Raw genomic sequence first — 20,247 nt, forward strand, 5'->3', positions numbered from 1 at the left:
TTGTCTTCAGACGATCTTATGTCTACGGATTGCACATTGTCTTCACATTGGTTACTAGATTTAGATGCTACTTTCCATGTTACGTCGCATCGTGAGTGGTTTAGCACATTTTCTAGTGGGAGACTTGGTTGTGTGCACATGGCTGATGGTGTTGTGTATGACATTAAGGGTGCAGGAGACGTATGTTTGTCCTTGCCCAGTGGTATGAGATTTACCCTGCGTCATGTGCGTTATGTGCCAGATCTGAGACGGGATTTGATCTCAGTCAAACAATTACGGGATAGTGGATGTCGGGTATCGCTGCTTGAGCGATCTTTTGTGTTGCATTTGGGTTCACTGGTGATTGCGAGAGGTGCTAGAGTTGGCACATGGTACCCATTGCACGTAGTACTGGTGCGAGATGGTCGAGTCTCAATCTTGTTACAGCCATGCAGAGAGCGAGAGACCTAGACAGTCTCTTTTGCTCATGGGTTGTAGGGTACTTTGCATGGAGTGCAGAGTAGTGAGCTCGTTGTGCACACAGTTGGGGCACGACTTGAGCAGTCACACAGAGAGGTGACAAAGTCAGACATGCATGCTTTGCTAGTGACTGAGCAAAGCAGAGACTCAGTTGTGCGAGATACTTCTATGCAGGATAGACAGGTAGAGCGGTCTTGCTCTAGTGAGTCACAACAGGAGGACGTTGTGCAAGAGTCTATGCATACGGAGTTAGAGCATGAGAGCTCTAGTGAGTCACAGCAGATTGAGTGGTCATGTTTGCAGTGGATGATTGCAGAGGAGACTGAGATGTCAGCGATTATGCAGTCATTCCTTTCTATGCTCGACAGTGAGCATGGGGATATAGTTGTGCAGGATATGTCTTCCAGCAGACATCTAGAGCAGCTGGTTTGCTCTGAGGTTGCACGACAGGTTGATGCGTCTTTTGCAGACAATCAGGACATGCATGTGGCTGACACGCCTTGTCAGTCAGAGATGCCTATTGCCAGGGATATATATGTTGATGCATGCTCCGTAGAGCTAGCAGGGCCCGCTAGCATTGCATCGGCATTCGGTGGTCTCATGTATGAGATGTTGATCTTGAGACCGGATATCGTAGCTGCAGTGGGAGCATTTGCAATTGGGGTTGTCAGTCGTTTGTTGACTGATGATGGCATAGTGCACGAGGGAGATATGCAGGTATTGCGTACATACTTGCAGTACGTGTGCGGTACGTCTGGTGGTGTATGGACTTACACGGGAGCAGGACAGCCGTATGCACACGATCACAGCCAGCCAGTGGGCATCGGTTGAGAGTGGTTTTCTCTCGCCTTTTGTAGTCTTTAGACTAGGTTCTCTTGCTTAAAGGCACAGTCACCTTTAAGTGGGAGGTTGTTGGGGTATAGGCGCCTGTGCCTTGCCCGGCCGCCCAGAGTCTGGGCGCCCACTGACTTGTATACCTTATACATAGCATAAGTGTATAGGGGGCTGCTCACTCTTTGAGTCTCCCCACCCATATCTGTGTGTCGTGTGTCTCCTTCTCTCTCACACTCTCCGTCTGTGGTGCTCCCCGATCCCCTTCATGCTCCAGCGAGAGGAGACTTTTGCAGAACTTACGACCAAAACCAAGTCTCTGGTTGCCAAGCTTCCCTAGCAACCAGGTGAATTTATGGTTAAGAAGTGGATAGAGAAGGCGCTTCCCAAAAGTTCTCAGCAAAAACTACGAGAGAGTCTCCCACCCGACGCCACTTTGGAGGAGTTCATCGCAGTTGCTACGCGGATAGAGGGGGCTAGGAAGCTGTTCACCAACCCCTCTCACATAGAGACCCCCTCTATGTTTTTGGAAAGTCCTTCTGATCCTTTATCTTCTTTACGCAGGGAACTGGAAGCCCTAAAATTACAGCGAGCTCTTCAAGAGGAGAGGTCCTTCTCTCTTAGACAAGAGAAGCCACCACATCACGAGGCATTGGAACAAATTAAGAGCGAGCTAGAAGAGCTCAAGTGTCAGCAAGAGACTAAGGCTACGGTTTGGTGTAGCTCATGCTGCTCTCCAAGGCACCCTCCACAGGAATGCCCCCTTCGGGTTTACTGCCACTTCTGTGAAAAATCTGGACATGAGGACAAGGATTGTTACTACCTCAAGGGATTGCGACAAATACAACAAAGTCTTAGTCCTACTCTTCAGCAAGGGCTAGCGCCTGCATCCAACATGGTTTCTCCATGTGGTCATCCACACCATATGCCACCTCTGCTGACAACCCCTCCTATGCAAGGTATGCAAAGTGCTTTTCCATCTCAGAGCTTTTATCATACCCATGCTCCCACATCCCCTCGGAACTTCTATGCCTCCACCTCCAACTCCATGCACCAGGAGCAAGGACCACCTCGTCCGTCGACTCGCTCGTTGAATCGGCCCATTTTGTGCTACAGATGCGGGGAATATGGGCATTACCAAAGCAAATGCCCCCTGCCAGAAGGGTCCCCTCCTTGCCGTCATTGCCCTGAATCGAAGGATCACTACAGTAAGGATTTCCCTAAACTTCGTGCATCCACGGATTCGAACTCAAGTCAAAGCCATAATAATTTTGCCTTTCCCAAGCTCAATTTGATAGCAATTAGCACTATTTCTCAGCCGCCCCCTTCTACCCACGTGGTTACCCCTAAAAATAAGCCGCTGCAGTTGGCAGAGGAGCCATCGGGCGTCCTCACCCAGGCCCAGAGAGCCGCTCTCGGTCTTAGCATTCCAACAAGTTCAACTACACCACACATTCTCACACCAGTGGATACCTGGCCTGCAACTATTAACAAGCCATCCCTCAGTGCCATGAAAGAATCCAAATCCTTGCTCTCTGATATTGATGAAGCTTTCTTGGAAGCAGTTTCCGATCTACAGAAGATCAAGGTACCAGAGGAACAACAACAGGTAGAAAAAGAGAAGCGTACAATAGAGACAGTCTTGAAGAACACTTTCCAACAAGTGTCCCTCTATGACATGTTGCGGCTAGATGTGAGTTTCAGAAGTGACACCCTTGCAGTTATTCAGTCACTTTACCTTGGAGCAGGTCCTAGTGGCGGGCACCTCCAAGTGCGACCGTCAGAGTCCTATATGATATCCAATCATGTTGCTCCACTCACTGATTATAGAAGCCCTCACCTCACAGTGTCCGTTTTAGGTCGGCAATTCTCAGGAGTGATAGTGGATGGTGGATCTAGCATCAACGTGATGCCCGAGTTCACTATGTTAGCTCTAGGTCTACAGCCTACTCGCCCTGCTCCCTTCACAGTTACATTGGCCGATCAACGAACAGTATACCCAGTGGGCATCGTGGACAATGTGTCTCTGCAGGTACAAAACTTTACTTTTAACTTGGATTTTGTGGTGGTTCGTCTTTCCCAGGTTGAGGGCGGATTTCCCTTACTTATTGGAAGACCATGGCTGCGACACACTAAAGCACTCCACGATTGGGGAAACGATGCAATGTGGATACATACTTCTGGCTCCCTGATGCAACCGATTCTCTTAGAAGGAGGTATGGATCCAGTGGTGCAGCAAGTTTCTTTGTCAATGGAAACCAACCCTAAACATGAACAACCTACTCCACCTGACGGGTCGGATGAGGATCTGTTGGAATGGTTGGATGCTACCAAGTCTATGCCTTGTTATGGAGTCTCTATTCACTGTTTGCCTGAAGGTACACCCTTTTCAAATGTTTCCATAGTTAGGAAACTTAATGATCCACCTGAGCCTTTGAAGAAGCAGAGAAGTAGGAAGAAATCTCCTCTATAGGGGTTCAGTCCCCCTCAAACATCAACCGCTTTGGTGTCTCTTTCTTCTTTGACCAGAAGAAAGCTCTCCTCTGTGTGTAGCAAACTTCTTTCTCAGAGCCCATCCTACAAGATGAATTCCAAGATCTGGATAGCTGTCTTGCTCATGATAGCGGTCTGCTACCCTTACCCCCTCGACCTTACCCACAATCAGAATGCCCACATCCTTCGGGTTCACAGTTGTGGCAAAGAGATCATCAAGAGCGCCGAACATTGTTGTTCCCATCATCTACATGAGAGTCACCAAAACAATAGAGAGCAGGGACTAATGTTCTCCCCTACTGCTGTAGGCTCCTAGCGGCAGGCCCTCCATTGGTGTTGGTTCCTACAGAATCCTCCCTTGGTGCCGGTTCCTGCATTCTGTTGTTCAGCATATGAAATTGTCGCTTTCCACAGGGACAATCATGATGATCGCTTGTCTATCCCCCTCACCTACCCACTCGCCCTAGTCCCTCCCCCTCGCCCCTAGTCCCTCCACCTCACCCCTCCCCCTCCCCCTCGCCCTCGCCCTCACCCCCGCCCCCGCACTACCCCTAGCCCTAGTCCTACTCCCTCGCCTCCTACCCCCTTTCCCCCTCGCCTCGCCCTAGTCCGTCCCCCTCGCCCTAGTTCCTTTCCCCTCTCCCCCTCACCCTAGTCCCTCCCCCTCACCCCCTTGCACCTACCCTCCCTCGCCCCTAGTCCCTCCACCTCACCCCCTCGCCCTCGCCCCCGCACTACCCCTAGCCCTAGTCCTACTCCCTCGCCTCCTACCCCCTTTCCCCCTTGCCTCGCCCTAGTCCATCCCCCTCGCCCTCGCCCTCGCCCTAGTTCCTTTCCCCTCTCCCCCTCACCCTAGTCCCTCCCCCTCACCCCCTCGCACCTACCCTCCCTTTCCCAACCCCTCACCTTCCCCTCACCCCTACCCACCCCCTCACTCCCTCTCGCCCCTACCCTCCCCCTTGCCCCTACCCACCCTCTCCCTTCCCCTCGCCCCTACCCTCCCCCTCTTGCCCCTACCCACCCTCTCCCTTCCCCTCGCCCCTACCCACCCCCTCACTCCTTCTTGCCCCTACCCACCCTCTCGCTTCCCCTCCCCCCTACCCACCCCCTCTCGCTTTCCCTCACTCCTACCCTCCCCCTACTCGCCCCTACCCACCCCCTCACACACTCTCGCCCCTACCCTCCCCCTACTCGCCCCTACCCACCCCCTCTCTGCCCTCGCCTCTATCTAGCCCCCCAACCACCCCTTTCCCCCTTGCCCCTACCTAGTCTCTCCTCCCCCTCCCTCACCCCTACCTAGCTACCTAGTGAGCATATCACTTTGCTGTGGTGGAGCCTCATCTTGTTCCAGTTGGGATTCTTGGACTATGCAATCATATTGGGTTCTTGCCTATTCAAAGGCTTAAGGCGTTGCAAGCAGGACAATGTTTTACTCCACTTTTGAGGCATGTAAGGTCATGGTTGGGCCTAGCACCTGCTTCAAGAAATGTACGGATGCAGCGCCTAGTAGTTTTCTTTCACAGTTTTTTCATTATTCCTCTCACCGAGACGGTGAGCGGTCTTGTGGCAGACAAGCTGTAGCCTGCTACAGTGTCACTTTCATAGGACACGGTTAGTACATTTGGTCTAGGCCCCGGTTCACACTGGACGGACCCTCTGGACCCTCTGGCCTAGGGAGTGACACGTGGCAGGGTACCGACGGTGGTCTAGTGGACCTTGTGGCCAGGTCACCACATGGCTGACATTTATGAGCTGTTGGTGGCTCTTCATGGTGGTATATATGAGTAGTAGCGGTTGGTGATCATTATCATCTTCTTCACCTTTGGTCCAACATCGTCGTCGAGAGCAGTGAGTCTATATACAGAGCACGTCTTCACCATCCCTGCATATCTGAGCCTCGACACCCCCATTGTACCTGTGAGTCCTGGGCTGGAGTTGAGTGTGCTGCCACGCCAGAGTTGTATCAGTCTTTGAGATAGTCGAGTCATATGTTATGGTCTGCTGTTGTGTCTTTGTGAGCTCTATTGATGTCTATTGTTTCCTTTCTGTTCAGTCTGTTTGAGTGAGATTGTCACGCACATTGCACTAAGGACCAGCCCCACTGTAGAGAGCACGACACATTATCCGCGCTACACAAACAAGCACATTTTATACATGTCAAAAAGACTATTAAGGCACACCAAATGGCAACCCACTTCATATCCCAAATTTTTAAACACCATGGCTTGCTAGCATCAAAAGTGTCGGATAGAGATCCTGGAATGATTTTTGGAAGGGCCTCTTTGAGAATCTAGGTACTAGGCTCAATTTCTCTTTGGCCTATCACTCACAAACAAATGGCCAAAGTGAAAGAGCCAACCTTACGATTCTAGATCTACTTAAAACCTATGTTACCGAAGTAGATCAACGTTCACAATGGAAAAAGTACCTACCTCTTGTAGAGTATGCGTACAATAATATTGTCCATACTACTACGGGGAAGGCACCTTTCAAAATCATTAAAAGAAGACCTAAAAGTCCCTTGCTACTTAGGGCATATGGGAAGATCTTCGTTGCCGATGAGTATAGCCGAGACCAACAAGAATCTTTCCAAAAGATTAAGGAGGCTATATCCATCTCGCAACAAAGCCAAAAGGTTGATGCTAAGCACAAAAGGGCCTTAGCTTTCAAGGAAAATGATTGGGTCCTACTCAAATTTCCCATGGCTCGATTGAGGCAAACTACAGGCAAAAATTATACGGGTCATCAAAAGTCTAGCAAAAAGATATTATGATCCTTTTCAAATCCTAAAACCAATCAATGAGATGGCCTATCAACTCAAGTTGCCCAACCATTGGCTCATTCACATAATGCTTTTCATGTGAGCCTACTTAAGCCTTACAAAAGAGAGCCACCACAAGAACCAATCATTGATGAGAACCCGCCCAAGATTGAAGATCAAGAAGAGATACTTCAACCCGAATCGACTCTTCGACATGAAGACAAGGTACTAAGTCATGGTAAGATTATCCGACGGTATCTTATTAAGTTTGAAAAATTATCCTTTTGAAGATGCTAGATTGGATGCAAGAAACACAGCTTGAGGATAGTATGAACCTTGTCAATGCTTACAATGCTACATTAGAGTATGCAAATGTAAATGCTTTTTAAATGAAAAAATACTTTTGTCTTATAAGACTAGTTCTCTTTTTATTGTGCACCAATTTAAGTAGTATGCATGCTTAGAATCATGTTTGTAATGGCCATGTCTCTCAAACACAAAGTAAAATTTGTCACTCTACTTCCGGGAGTATGATATGGACTCAAGAGCATATATGTTTGCGGTCGCTAAGCCTCCCAGGCCCCAAATAGATTAGTCATCCATTTGGGAATGATATCATGGGGTTAAAAGGGATTCTCTATCCGCTAAGAAACATAGACTAACGACTAAGACTTTATCTTTTCTATCTCATAGTCGAAGACGGCTATGATTTCAAGAGAAAGGTAATGTCATAAAATTTATCTTAGCACGGGACCAAAGACAAGGGGTGCGAGGTGAAAACTTGAGTGCTTGTCGTGCCTGTCGATTAAGGTGCTTGAAGTGCTCAAGGTACTTGGGGGCCAAGAAGCTTGAGGTACTTGAAGTCAAGTCATGGCCTACAAAGGAGGGGGCGAGCCCCAAGAGTAGGGGGTGGGGCTTTCCCTCACCCAAGGGACACCCGTTGCTCAAAGAGGCAAATAGGAAGAGAGAGAGAGAGAGAGAGAGAGAGAGGGGGGCGGGGGGGGGGGGGGGGGGAGGGGGTTTTTTGGCTGGTTGGTTTAATCCAGTATTGCAGACAAGCTTGTGGATTGATAAATATTCGCCATCTGAAATCTAATGACAGCTAGCCTCTTCGTGTCCCATGGTAGGTAATACAATGAATTAAGGATGAAATTGGTCAATTCTGGTGGATGAATGTATCGAGGGAAGGGAGAATCGCGAGCTCCAACCAAGGATCAATCATGCAACTTCCCTTTCCGTTTGAAGAAGCTCAAGCAATCATAAATCCATCCAACCTTCATCCTCAAACTTGGAGCATACACTGTTTCGAGATTGCTCAAACAAACAAAACACTGCAATGGCTCCTACTTGGATCGGTGGATTGCTTTAAGCCTTCAACTAATCTTTTGAAGCGAGTATGAATAAGAACTGATAACTTCAAATGTGTGTAAGAGGTTTGAGCTGTCCCAATGCCCTAGAATCACAGCATATGCATCTGTGGCCGTGATTCCACGACAAGTAGTAATTTACACACTGGAAACTGAGAAAACATGGTGTAGCCAGCATGATAGCCGCCTCCCATCCATTTGCCTACAGATTTCGTTGAAAATCCAATCACTTGTTGATGGGAAGATCCAATCAAGTGAATGGGCAGACCCGGGATTGCCGGAGTACAGAAAGAGCCCTTAGTGCTCAGGTTCCATGGAGGCCCGGTGGCAGAGGTGGCACTCAGCCGTGGCTCATTATATCTACGTACAAATCAGAACCTCTTTGCCACCCATTAATGCAGGCAATGACAGAGCCAGCAACAAAATGAACCGAGATGGATTCCATATCCTTTTCTCAAAGGGGCTGCAAATGTGAGTGCATCCGTTTTCAAACCATCTGACATGCATCATTCTTGAACTCTTCCTGAGTTATACATGGCCTTGTTTGCACGAGTTCGTGCAAGTGCCTGTGCTTTCATCCTGTTCGATTTAGCAGCATCAGACTGCAATGCACAATCAAACATGTTCATCGCTTCATCAAGCTTGCCTTCCATAACCAATAACAGTCCCAGGTTATTGCAAGCAGGAGCGTCATTGGGGCAAAGGTTCAAAGCTTTCTGGAAAGCTGCATGAGCATCCGTAAAGTGCCTTTGCTGTCTGTACAGGTTACCAAGGTTTGAAAGTATCGCGTGTGCACCTTCTTGTGGGACTAGCGAGAGTGCCTTTTGGTATACTTCTTCAGCGAGGACTAATTCCTCTGAAAGCTGAAGCGATATTCCTGTGCCACAAGGAATACGTTATATGATTATCTGCTGGAATATAAAGAATGGGTTCAAAGAGTAACCATGTACGTACCTAGATTTGACCAGAGTGCTCCACAGGTCTGCCGTAGAGCAATAGCCATTTTAAAGCAGCTCTGTGCCATCCTGAACTGTAATGTACATAATGGATACAATCCTAGCTGCTGCCACTGCATAGGATCATGTGGATTCTCCTCAACTGCCTACAAAAGACTAGACATAGTCAACAAATGAGAACGAACCCAGTACCCTTCTGGGCACATGTGGAGTTTGAATTTAAATGCTTAGTACTAACTGGCCAAAGACCAGGTAAAGTTGAAAATTTGGCAAAAAAGACTTTCACTTGATAAAACAATTGCTACAACTAGTGATGATGATTGCCACCTTTGACGAGACCAAAGCCAAGGCACCCTTCAAAACACATTCGCAGGCAAAGACACGTCATCAGAGAGCTCAACAGGCTCCAACTGATCAAACAAGGCTTTCACTCCGACTGAAGAAAGAGAGAGAAATGAAATGTTATATAAACGTCTTCAAAAGGCCAAAATGACCTATGAGACCAATCTGTTACAAAATGGTGAATCTAATACCATGTCTGGGTACAAAAGAACTAGAACAAAGATACTACTACTAGAATCCATCCTCATCTGCACTCTGGGGGGAGAGAAATGAAATGTTATATTAACGTCTTCGAAAGGCCAGAATGACCTATGAGACCAAACTGATACAAAAGTGGTGAATCTGTTACAATGTCTGGGTACCTTAGTACTAAAGTACCAAGTGTGAAAAGTGTGAAAAACTAAATACAAAGTATTAAATAAACTTCTTATGAGCCTTCTGGGTGTCTGGCTAGAATGCTTCTAATCCTTTGTTGTAGTCTCCTCTGGTGAAGTGTGCTTCTGCATCTCGGTCGTGGTCGTCTCGATTTCCTAAGCTCAATCGCCCTGTCAATGAGGGCACGTGCCTTTGGTATGAATGTGGGTACTCCTTTGTGCTGGCTGCTGGCCTCTTGCTTCTCCTTCCACTCCTGCTTCTCTCAATCCGAAGAAATCTGTGATCTGCCTCTGAGGCTGTAGTGCTCTTTGTCTTCTCATTAGATTATCCCTGTGCCAATGTAGTTCCAGTAGGTACAAGCCTAAGCATCTTTGATCTTGGTATTGCATAACTCTATCAAGAGTTCCAAAGCCTTCTTTAAATAGGCAATGGAAGCGCCCACGTATCTCATAGTATACGGTGCAGTGGCATATGTAGTGTAATTCTGTCTCCGGCTCCATTCTGCATAACTTGCAAATTCTTCTCTCACGTGGGATTCCCCTAAATCTGTCAAATTCAATTTCCAACTGGTGTGAGGATGTACGAATCTGACCAATAGCACATCTCAAACCATGAGACAGGTGGGTATCCATGTAGCTCGGGCAAATCACAAATCCATCTTCAGATAGCTGTAGGAAGTTTTCTTTGTAGTCGGCCATCTTCGTGCCCAATTCTTGTGTAGGGTCTACCCATGTCCTCTTAGTATCCAACTGTATAAGATCCTGACGGATGATTTTATTAATCTCCGTTCGTGTAATTGCCAGTGATGGAGCCTCAAGAGAGAATTGGAAGGGGGGTAATCTTTCCATACTGAACCCGTGTCTCTGAAACCACGAGGACAGTTGTGCATACCAGCATGATGTATCCCCTTTCATTGCTAATCGTCGAGAGGATTCGAGGACCAGTCTAGTGTATCGGCAATTATTTGTATCCCACAAACCATGTATAAAGGACACTGATCTGGTAAGAGCTTCAATTTCTATCGGAGGGGCAGCTATTTCCGCTCGAGTAATCGCGTGTGGTACGGAGGCCTTGGCTCTAATCATTCGGGAAATCATAGAGACCATTGATTTCCAATTATCCTGATCCACAGATGGTCCCCAAATCTGGACCCCATAAAGCATAGCCGAAGCCACCACAGTATCAAAGAGCCAAAGTTTTGTTCGTGGTTCCAAAAACTGCACTTGTGAACACATCCTCTCCAACCCTCCCAAGGCCGCAGAGGCTCTGGACAATCTAGCATCCGCTGCTTTCTTAAGAGTAAACTTCGGTCCTGCAAATACCACACCAAGGTATGTGTATGCATCTATGTACTCTACTGTATCGTGGCCATATGCAAATGTAGGTGCCGATCTCCTAACCCACTGCGGTGTGGTGTTAAACACCATAACTTTGGTTTTACCCAAGTTTACCAACAGTCCACTGTCCTCCGCGAATTTATGTAATGCATCTAGCTACCTCTGCATTCCATCTGGTGATTCTGCTATCAATACAATATCATCTGCATACAACAACAAAGGGATCCATGACCCTGCAAGTTGAGCACCTCTGTCACCCTCTCTATCAATGTAATCTGATACCTCATCTATGTACATACCAAATAAAGTAGGGGACAGTGGGCATCCCTGCTTTACTCCAACAGTCGAATGAACAATGTTGGAATCCCCTTCTGGAGTACGTACATAACCAGTTACTGACCCATATAAGGCCATGATCCCCCAAATTATCTCTTTGGGGACCCCTAACTCTTGCATCCTGCGCATCAATCTGGCCCTTGGTACTGTATCAAAAGCTTTCCGGAAATCTACAAAGCAACAATACATCCTTCTCCCGCTTGCTCTTCCTTCTTCAATAATGGCTCTGAGCGTAAGAATATGATCTAAAGTGGAATATCCTCTCTTGAATCCAGCTTGTCATGTTGCCCTTATGCCCTCATTCTCTGCCCATCTACTCAATTTTTGTTCAAGAATGGATGCGTACAGTCGGGTCAATGTGTGACCTACCATAATGGTACGGTAGTTCCCGGGTATCATAGGATCCCCCGACTTGAAAATAGGTACGATAGTAGATAATTTTCAAGATTCAGGTAATCCTTCACACATGACCCGATTAAACAGACGAGCAAGGACTTCTGAAAGTAGATCCCTGGCATGGATCAGATGTTCTGCTACTAAACCATCATGATCATATGCTCTTCTTGTCTTCATCTTATCAATGGCTTTTTTCACCATTTCCGCAGTAAAGAAAGTACTAGTAGCAGGGCATGGCTCTAGCGGATCTGGTAATGGAGACTGTCCAGATACCATATATAATGATGTTACATATTGACCCCAAATCTCAGGAGAAGTAATCGTGGAGGCGGTGAGTGCTCGTGAAGTAAGCGCCAGGCCTCATGTGAGTCCTGACTCAAGAAGAGCTGATATAAATCCTTCTCCAGTTTGGCTAAAAATGCCCTTTTCTTGCGACGTACTATACGCCGAAGAGCAATTCGAGACTGCTTATATGTGATGATCCCAAGTGTAAGCTCTTTCTGGACCTGGGTTCTCGTCTCTCTGCATTCCTCGTCATACCAACTGTTTTGAGGCATGTTCCCAGATCCTCTCTTCAGATCAGGTTGAGTATGTGGGTATGCCTCTTGTGCTGCTCCATGTAGTATCTCTGTTAACTGAGAAGTAATCTCCTCTATAGTATATACTGGCTCGGCTGCCCACATCCTATTATACATCTTTGCCACATAGACTGAATCAGTCTCTGGCGTGAAAGTATATCTTGTGTGTGTCTTCTCCCTTTGTACTTGAGAGGCATTGTATTGGAAGGAGATTGATAAGGTCAAGAGAGCATGATCCACTGCAATCCCAACCGGTCTCGGTCCCACCTTAAAGTCCTCGATACTAGAAATAAAGCTTGGTGAAGTCATGACATAATCCACTGTACTGGCCCCATGCCTGTGCGGGAAGCATGTGAATCCCCCAGATAAAGGGAAATTCTCTAGAACATTAAGTATGGCCAAACCATGTATAGTTGCCATCTCCATGAGATGTCTCCCATATTCAGTGTGTTCTTTATCCTGTGAGTTTCTAGTAAGCCCCCTCTGTGATAAATCCACTTCTCAGAGCATTTCCTCATAAGTATCATAGAATACTGCTTGAGAGTTGGCCGTTCTAGCATTAAAGGCTCCTAAGAGAACGATGTCTCCATCTCTAGATAACTCCCATATGTCATTACTCAATATGGAGAAAGGAGACTGTCCTTTAGGTGAGGAGTAGACTGATGTACTTGGAGGGAAGTAGCATATAGCGATATATAGAAATCTACCTGTCTCGGCTCTCATTCTCACCCACATATACCTTGCTTGCTCATCTTTCCTGATGATCTGTAGTAGTGGTTTCAGCTCCTCTTTAAATAAGACTGCTACTCCTCCTGAACCCCGGCTACCCCGTAGAGATCTCTTGTCTGGTCGACCAGCTGTTTCCCATAAATAACCATGTGGCATACGCTGTCCTGGTATCTGGTGTGTCTCTGAGTAGAAAACTATGTCTCTGTCCCTAAAGCTATCTTCAAAGGCACCTACATCTAGCCTATATGATCCATTACAATTCCACGCCGCTATCCGGAGCATCGCCCAATAGGTCTCGCACCGTCATGCTGAGCGCTTTTCCAGAACCACTACTTTCCCTCCTCTATAAAAGGCGATTTTCCCCTTTTCTCTTGCTGCCCTAATCTCTGGCATCAACTCTTGCATGTGTGCTACTTCTGCCAATGTAAGGTCATCTCCCAGGAAATACCGGTTTTCTTAAGAGTTGGCCTCTTCTTTAGAAATTCTTTCCTTATTTCTATATTCAGGAAGTGGAGAATAAGTGCCCTATCCTTTACGTTTCCCTTCTCATCGATTCCTTTCTTGCCCACTATCCATGCACTTGTGTGAGTAGGCTCTGTGATGCCCATGCGTTGTAGTAGTTCCTTCACTTCTTCATCTACATTCTCTTTGTCTTTGACTCCTATGACCCGCACATGCAGAGCCCAATTCTTCCTTTTCTGCTCTTTCTCAATGGTCATATTAATAATGGTGGAGGTAGGTGTGGTCTCCGGCATCTGGGCCTTCCCTTTCTTCGCATCCTCAATTCATTTCTCTACTTCATCAACCTTTTCTTGTGTCTTAAAAAGACGTTCCGCCCATGAAGATGCCGTTTTCGATTTCTGTTCATCTCCTTCCCGTAGAGCTTTCATCTGATCCTTCATGTCTTCGAGCTCCTTCAACACCGAAGGTTGGTCGTCTCCCTTCTCCTTAGTTGCAGATTTGCAAGCCGCAAGTTCTCCTTTTAGCTCCTCGATTATTGCATCTTTTTCCCCCATTTGCTTTTCCATATTTGTTCTCCATGCTTCAAAACTTGCTACTGCCTCATCAAGTTTCTTTTGCATAACGCATTCTGTTACATTTACTTCGGCCTTCGTAATTCCGTTTTCAAGATCTGAATCTCCTCATTCTATATCCCCCGGATCTCTCTCCTTAGTTCTCTCATCATGTCTCAATACATGGAGTTCCTGTAGCTCTCAGCGCTCGCGTGCATTTCCTTCATGATGTCATCCCTCATATAGTTTAGCTCTGATTTGAGCATCACCTGGACCTTCTCCATCATTAGCTCATCATGTATCCTGGAGGTTTTCCCCACTCGTGAGGATCCTGGTGATAGTACAGTATCTCTGCTTCTCCTTTTAAATGTAGCTGTTGTTTTTTTTGGGGTGGTGTAGCTATCTACACCCGGCCCTTCCCCTTCGGTAGGCGGATCCATCGAACCCGAGCCACAAATGTGGGGTAGGGTACTAGGGTGAGGGACTGAGAATAGGGCAAACTTAAAAGTTTATCTTAAAGCTTAAAAACCTTTAAACTTTAACGTAGGAGATATTTGACTTTCTACGCGTAGATGAAGGGGGTGCCGGGGCGCGTAGGACGGAACTTGCTACGCGTAGGAAGTCCTCCTACATGTAGAAGAACTTGCAGAGAGGGCTTGTGTGCATACGGAACAGGTCACGCGTTGGGCTGGTTCGCACAGACGCAGGCTTAGGCACAGCTGCCTACGGGGTCACGTCCCCTGTTTCACAGGTTCGAGCAATCAGGTCTCTGGCCAGGTACCTAGGAGTGCGGGTTGCAGCTCTTAGCATCCTGCGGGCCCTCTTCAAGCCGCGGACTCACCCGACTGTGGGGGCCGCGTGCTGTTTTCAGCCATACAGGTGTAGTACTTTGGGAATAGGTCGCGCGCTTATGTATGTCCTGTGCTGACCACCACTCCTGTCCTGCGCGCTCTACCCTGTACTGTGTGACCTGCTCCCCCTACTGCTGCTGCCACGAGGTCAGTGTCTCTACTGCAACGTGAACCCCTGCCTCTGTCTGCGGGTTGCTGCGAGAGAGAGACTGCGTCCCGATGCAGAGGGAGAGAGACAGCAGCGGAGTAGGACAACTCACGTAGGACAGCAGCTCGCGAGAGAGAGAGAGAGAGAGAGAGAGAGAGAGAGAGAGAGAGAGAGAGAGAGAGAGAGAGAGAGAGAAATGAAATGAAATGTTATATTAACGTCTTCAAAAGGCCAAAGTGACCTATGAGACCAGAAAGTTACAATGCGGTGTATCTGATACAAAGTCAAAGTCAGATTAACAAAATAAATTAAACTAGGATAACAAAATATAAATACTGCGGAATCCTAAACTAAGCTGATACGTGTGAAAGGTGAAAGGCGTGAAATGTGTGAACTAAGCAGGACAATGTGTAGACAATATGGGAGGGAATTAAAGATCCATCTTCATAGAGATCCATCTTCATCTGCACTCTGGACGACGAAAAAGTATGGCTCGAATCCTTTGTTGTAGCCTCCTTCGAAACTGTGGAGCTCCTCTTCTCCATCGGGGTCGTCTAGATCTCCCTAGCTCCAATGCTTGGTCTATGAGAATGCCAGTAGTGCGGGCAGACCTCTCCACGGTTGGCTGCTCCTCTATCTGTGGTTCTGGATGTACAATATCTAGTGTAAAGAAATTTGTGATCTGTCTCTGGGGCTGTCTCTCTTCAGCTCTCCTCAGTAAAATTTTGAGGACGCACGAGAGAGAAGGAAACGAAGAAGAAGAGATACCATAGATTAAAGAGGAGAAAAATAAAACATACCTTCCAAAAATTGGAAGGGTGCTCTATTGTACACGGGCTGAAATTCCCTCCTATTTACACTCCCTTGCTGCCGAAAGGCAGTGCCAACAAATACAAAAGACTCAACACAGCGGGACCCTTAATCAGAGTCCTATTGCATCAAAGAATCACAACTTGAGAACATGTCAACCTTGTCACTGGCACAGAGTTCGACAGCACACAATTCCATTGAGCCCATGAAAAAAAACTAAAATCTTGTCATCAATGTAACAAGGACTCTCTGCTCAAAAGTGGTATTGTAAAACTTGATATGGACATTGGATTCTCATGTTTTCAGTTTGAGATGCTTTGTCATCTACAAGCAAGTTGTAATAGACTTGGACACTCCAAGCCGAAGATCTAGTGCAACACACAAGAAAACTGAAAGAACTCAACAAACCTCAAAGAGAGACGACATGGTATGGTGACGTTCCACGCCAAGAGAGACTGGCACCCCTCCTTCGTATTTCTTTATTATTATGCTTCACAAAGTACAATGTCCGAGGGTCCTCTTCTCTCAACAGTGCTCCCAAGCTAATTTGCGTGGGACACGCCCTAGCAATTCTTTTAAAGGGATTTTCGTGATTCACCCTGGCAGCTTTGGGTGCCAACTTTTGGGGCCATATGATTTTAATTTTTAAAACTTTTCATGTAAACTGCTTTTTGTAGGCCAAGGGCCTTTAAATATGTGCAAAGGGCTCAGTCTCTGGCACTCTTCCGCATAAAGGTGCAAAGCGCGAATACCGGCATTGTATTGAGTTCAAGTAATATAAAGAAATACCGAAAGGGGTGCCAAGGTTTGGGGCCAGTACTCTCTAAGGTGAAATTCCGCCTCTTCGTCTTTATGAATCTGCTGACTTACCGTTCTATAGCTTCATAGAATTCATCCTTTGAGTACACCCTTTGAGTTGGTGCTATTGGTGTAGTCGTCTTCTTCAAAGCTAGCTTCAGAGGTGAACGAATGACAGTATGCCATCCAAAATCCATCTCATCAACTGGGCGCTTGATCAAAAAATTTGCATACTTGGGATCCTTGGAGTACCAAAGCGTCTGCTGAGCACAGGCATCAACCTGTTGTTGCCGCTACATCTCCATTCTTTCGTATTCAGTGGGTGGAGTGGAGATGAGCCGTACTCTTCCGAATCTTCAGAAGGTGGTTGATGTCCGTTTGAGTCTCCATTATTCTCTCTTGAACCTGAGTGATCAGGTGTCACAAATTCCTCCTTACGGGATTCGTTGATTAAATCCATGTGTGCTGGAAGGGGTCGGATCTTTTGTAGAAGAAGAATCGTCTGAGCTCTGATACAATTGTAATAGAGTTGGGACACTTCAAGCCGAAGATCTAGTGCAACACACACGAGAAAACTGAAAGAACTGAAAGAACTGAAAGAGAGAGACGACACGACACGGCAAAGTTCTGCGCCCAGAGAGACTCGCCCCAAAGACCTGCGCCCCTCCTCAGTATTTCTTTACTATTATGCTTCACAAAGTACAATGTCCAAGGGCCCTCTTCTCACAGCAGTGCTCCCAAGCTAATTTGTGGGGGAGAGGCCCTGGCAATTCTTTTAAAGGCTCCTTGGACGAAAGCAATACATAAAAAGCATCAAGTCTAAAAGCATCTTGCTCCAAAAGCTAGCACTGCACGCTGACAGTGCGTTTTATGGAAATCCATACAGCTGCCATGTCATAAGCGTAAAACGTGGAGGTCCGTACCGTCTACCACATCATCAGCGCATTTTGTGGGCATCTGTACAACTCCCACATCAGCACGTTTTTGCACCTTCCTTGAGTGTGAGAGTGGTCCTGCTTTATTTTCATGCCTGGTGTCCCAAGGCCCCATCGGACAAGGTCCCATAAGTTGGTGGGGACTGAACTTTAAAAATGGGCCACTCGGCAAGCCTTGTGAGTTTTCATCTGCCTCTTTCACTAGGGTTTGGACCCCTCTCTGTCAAGAGTTCGTCCCTTAGGTCATGCCACGTCATCACATTGTGACACAAGTAGGACCATATTTCTTTTCTGCCAAGAAATAAAACTCTCAAATCCACTAACTATTTTACATTAAGGGGCAAGATCCAATCTGATTAATGTACGCACAACGTGATGAGGATGCATGTAGCATCATTCATTGAAAATTTTGCAAGTTTATCCTTTTCCAAGATACAACTGAACCTAACCTCTTGGAATTTATATCTAAATGCTTCACAACTGGAACAAGGTAAAATTTGAATCTTCTACCCTCGGTGTTACAATTTGAAGAGTTGTCCATCCACAGAAGGATCCCAACTAGTCACCATACACGTGTCCCTTTCATAGTCTCATGCCATCTTCATGTATCAAAGCCCCAAGGAAACAGCTATTGGTCTTTGGAGCACGCCACCAATTCAATCATAGATATTATAAATGAATTACGTAAATAACATGGTGGACTACATTTTAATAAGCAAGGAATTGCGATGATCATCGTTTTCTTCATTGTCCCTACAATTCTTAAGGAGTGGCCCATACTGACAGATCTATGGCATGCTCATTTTTGCCACAAGTCTAAATAGCGATCAGCTCCCACACGACTGATATCAAGTACATAGTCCTAAGTTTCCACCACATTCACACTACCAACCAAAGATGGTTGTCATTAATGACCCTACCTCTGCCATTCGTCCAGCATATCACCCCGTTCTACTATACAGCAGACCTTACGTATCCAATAAGAAAATTACTAATGCCGAGTACGTGATTCTTGTCTCTTCCAACTGAGAGACGTATGTCTAACAGCTTGCATCATATATCAATGATCACATTCATACACGAGTGCGCCGGAGAGAATTAGGTATAATTGTGCTTTCTTTTTGGTTGAAATTAACGTATTTTATATTATCCAAACCAGAGAGGGGAGAGTTTCCATGAGGGGATCCCAATCGCCTGCAGGTATTGGTCTTTTAAGGGTTTTGGAATATCAAACTAAAGGGGAAGGTTCCCATTGGGGTTCCCATGTGTAAATGGAAAGTATTTAACCCACACTAGAATCATGAATGGCCTTTTGAGACCATGAGGAGTTTTCTTACTCGGAGTCACGTGTACTCTCTCAAACCCTCTCAACAAAAAGTCACTGACTAGGTCTTTGAAATTTTCTAGCATTGCAATGATTGTTGTATAAGAGCAATGGCTTGATTTGGAAACAGGGACCCACCTCTTGGGTCTGTTGTTTCTGTGCAGGTTGTACGAATACAGTGGGAAAAGACAATCGGACTCCCTGGCCTACAAACAATGAAAATAGATTTTTTTTCTTTTATAGGAGAAGTAGGTAAACCATCCTCCTCCCATGATGATGCATGTTTTAGCGTTTCTAAGGGTCCTACAAACTTTGATCTGAAATGGGGTGTATTTGATGAATGTTGTACTTGCAAGAAATTCAGACACATGGCCTTGAAATGTCCTCAAACGCTATGAAGCCATGCCTCCCTCTCAGATCCTTGAACCAACCCACCGGCAACCATCTCAAAAAAGAAAACACACTGCTTTTGGAGATGCTTGTTAGGATACAAGAAAATCAAAGTGTCAGCAATTCCATTTCAAAAACCACAACTCACTTAGGAACCAATTTAATGCACTTCCCTCTTCAAATACACAATTTTAAAGCATACACCTCCCACAAAATATATAGACTTACTCAAGTCTCTCCACATAGAATTACCTGTAGGCTGCCATATCTAGTACACCAATGACTGTAAAACTACAACTCTGAAATGGGCACTTAATAGCCTCAAAAATTCTCTGCACTTACTGCAACAAAATTGTTGAAGATGCAGAATTTAAATATATGCTATACATTGCACTATAGAGAGAAAGACAGATTGCAGGTAGAGAGAGAAATGCTGCATAGAGAGAGACATGAAAGATGTGGTGAGACTCCGATCTGCAAACGCTATCAGACCACACACGCTAGAGAGAGGAGAGAGAGTGTGTGACCCCAAACGCTGGCAATACATTGCATACAATGAGCCAATAAAAAGAGGGAGATCCCTATGTAGGACCTCCAACAAAATGTCATCCCTACATATATCTCATGACCCATAAAATGGGGGAGCCCCTCGAAAAATGCTAAAATAGCGAATATGGCCACAATTGCAAGAAACTGAGGCTCTGATCCCGATCTTACCCAGGAATAAGGGTCTTCCCTCAAGCCAACCAACCTACCGGGTGGGAAAATAAATGGTTCATACAGCCTGAAAAGGTGTAGCTACATCAAATACAGCCAGGCACAGCATCAAAACAGCCCTCATAGCTCTTGGGAGATATTGGAGCCACAACCGGACATAAAACGAAACTATTTGACACCCCCTCTCAGTTCTTGGAAGGGGAACCATCCAAGGAGCTGGCATGAAAGGATAAGGTTGCTCGTGGTAGAGGTTTGGTGAAGATATCAGCAGGGTTTGTCTGACGTAGAACCGTACACAAGA

The 20,247-nt window shown here is 46.3% G+C and overlaps 1 protein-coding gene across 1 annotated transcript in view; it reads right to left on the bottom strand.

Annotated features, from left to right (window-relative positions):
• Window positions 1-7,616: 7,616 nt before the first annotated feature.
• LOC147435012 (pentatricopeptide repeat-containing protein At1g06140, mitochondrial-like) overlaps window positions 7,617-20,247 on the bottom strand; it is a 42,571-nt gene continuing 29,940 nt past the window's right edge. The window contains exons 4-5 of the mRNA XM_086491368.1: window positions 8,866-9,013; window positions 7,617-8,788 (exon numbers count right to left, since the gene is read on the bottom strand). Coding sequence (XP_086347494.1) covers window positions 8,418-8,788; window positions 8,866-9,013 — 519 coding nt within the window. The 3' untranslated portion in view covers window positions 7,617-8,417. The remainder of the gene's footprint in view (window positions 8,789-8,865; window positions 9,014-20,247) is intronic.

The sequence above is a fragment of the Adiantum capillus-veneris genome, chromosome 19 (assembly GCF_014529385.1).
Source record: "Adiantum capillus-veneris isolate H3 chromosome 19, ASM1452938v2, whole genome shotgun sequence".
In the NCBI taxonomy this organism is placed as follows: Eukaryota; Viridiplantae; Streptophyta; class Polypodiopsida; order Polypodiales; family Pteridaceae; genus Adiantum; species Adiantum capillus-veneris.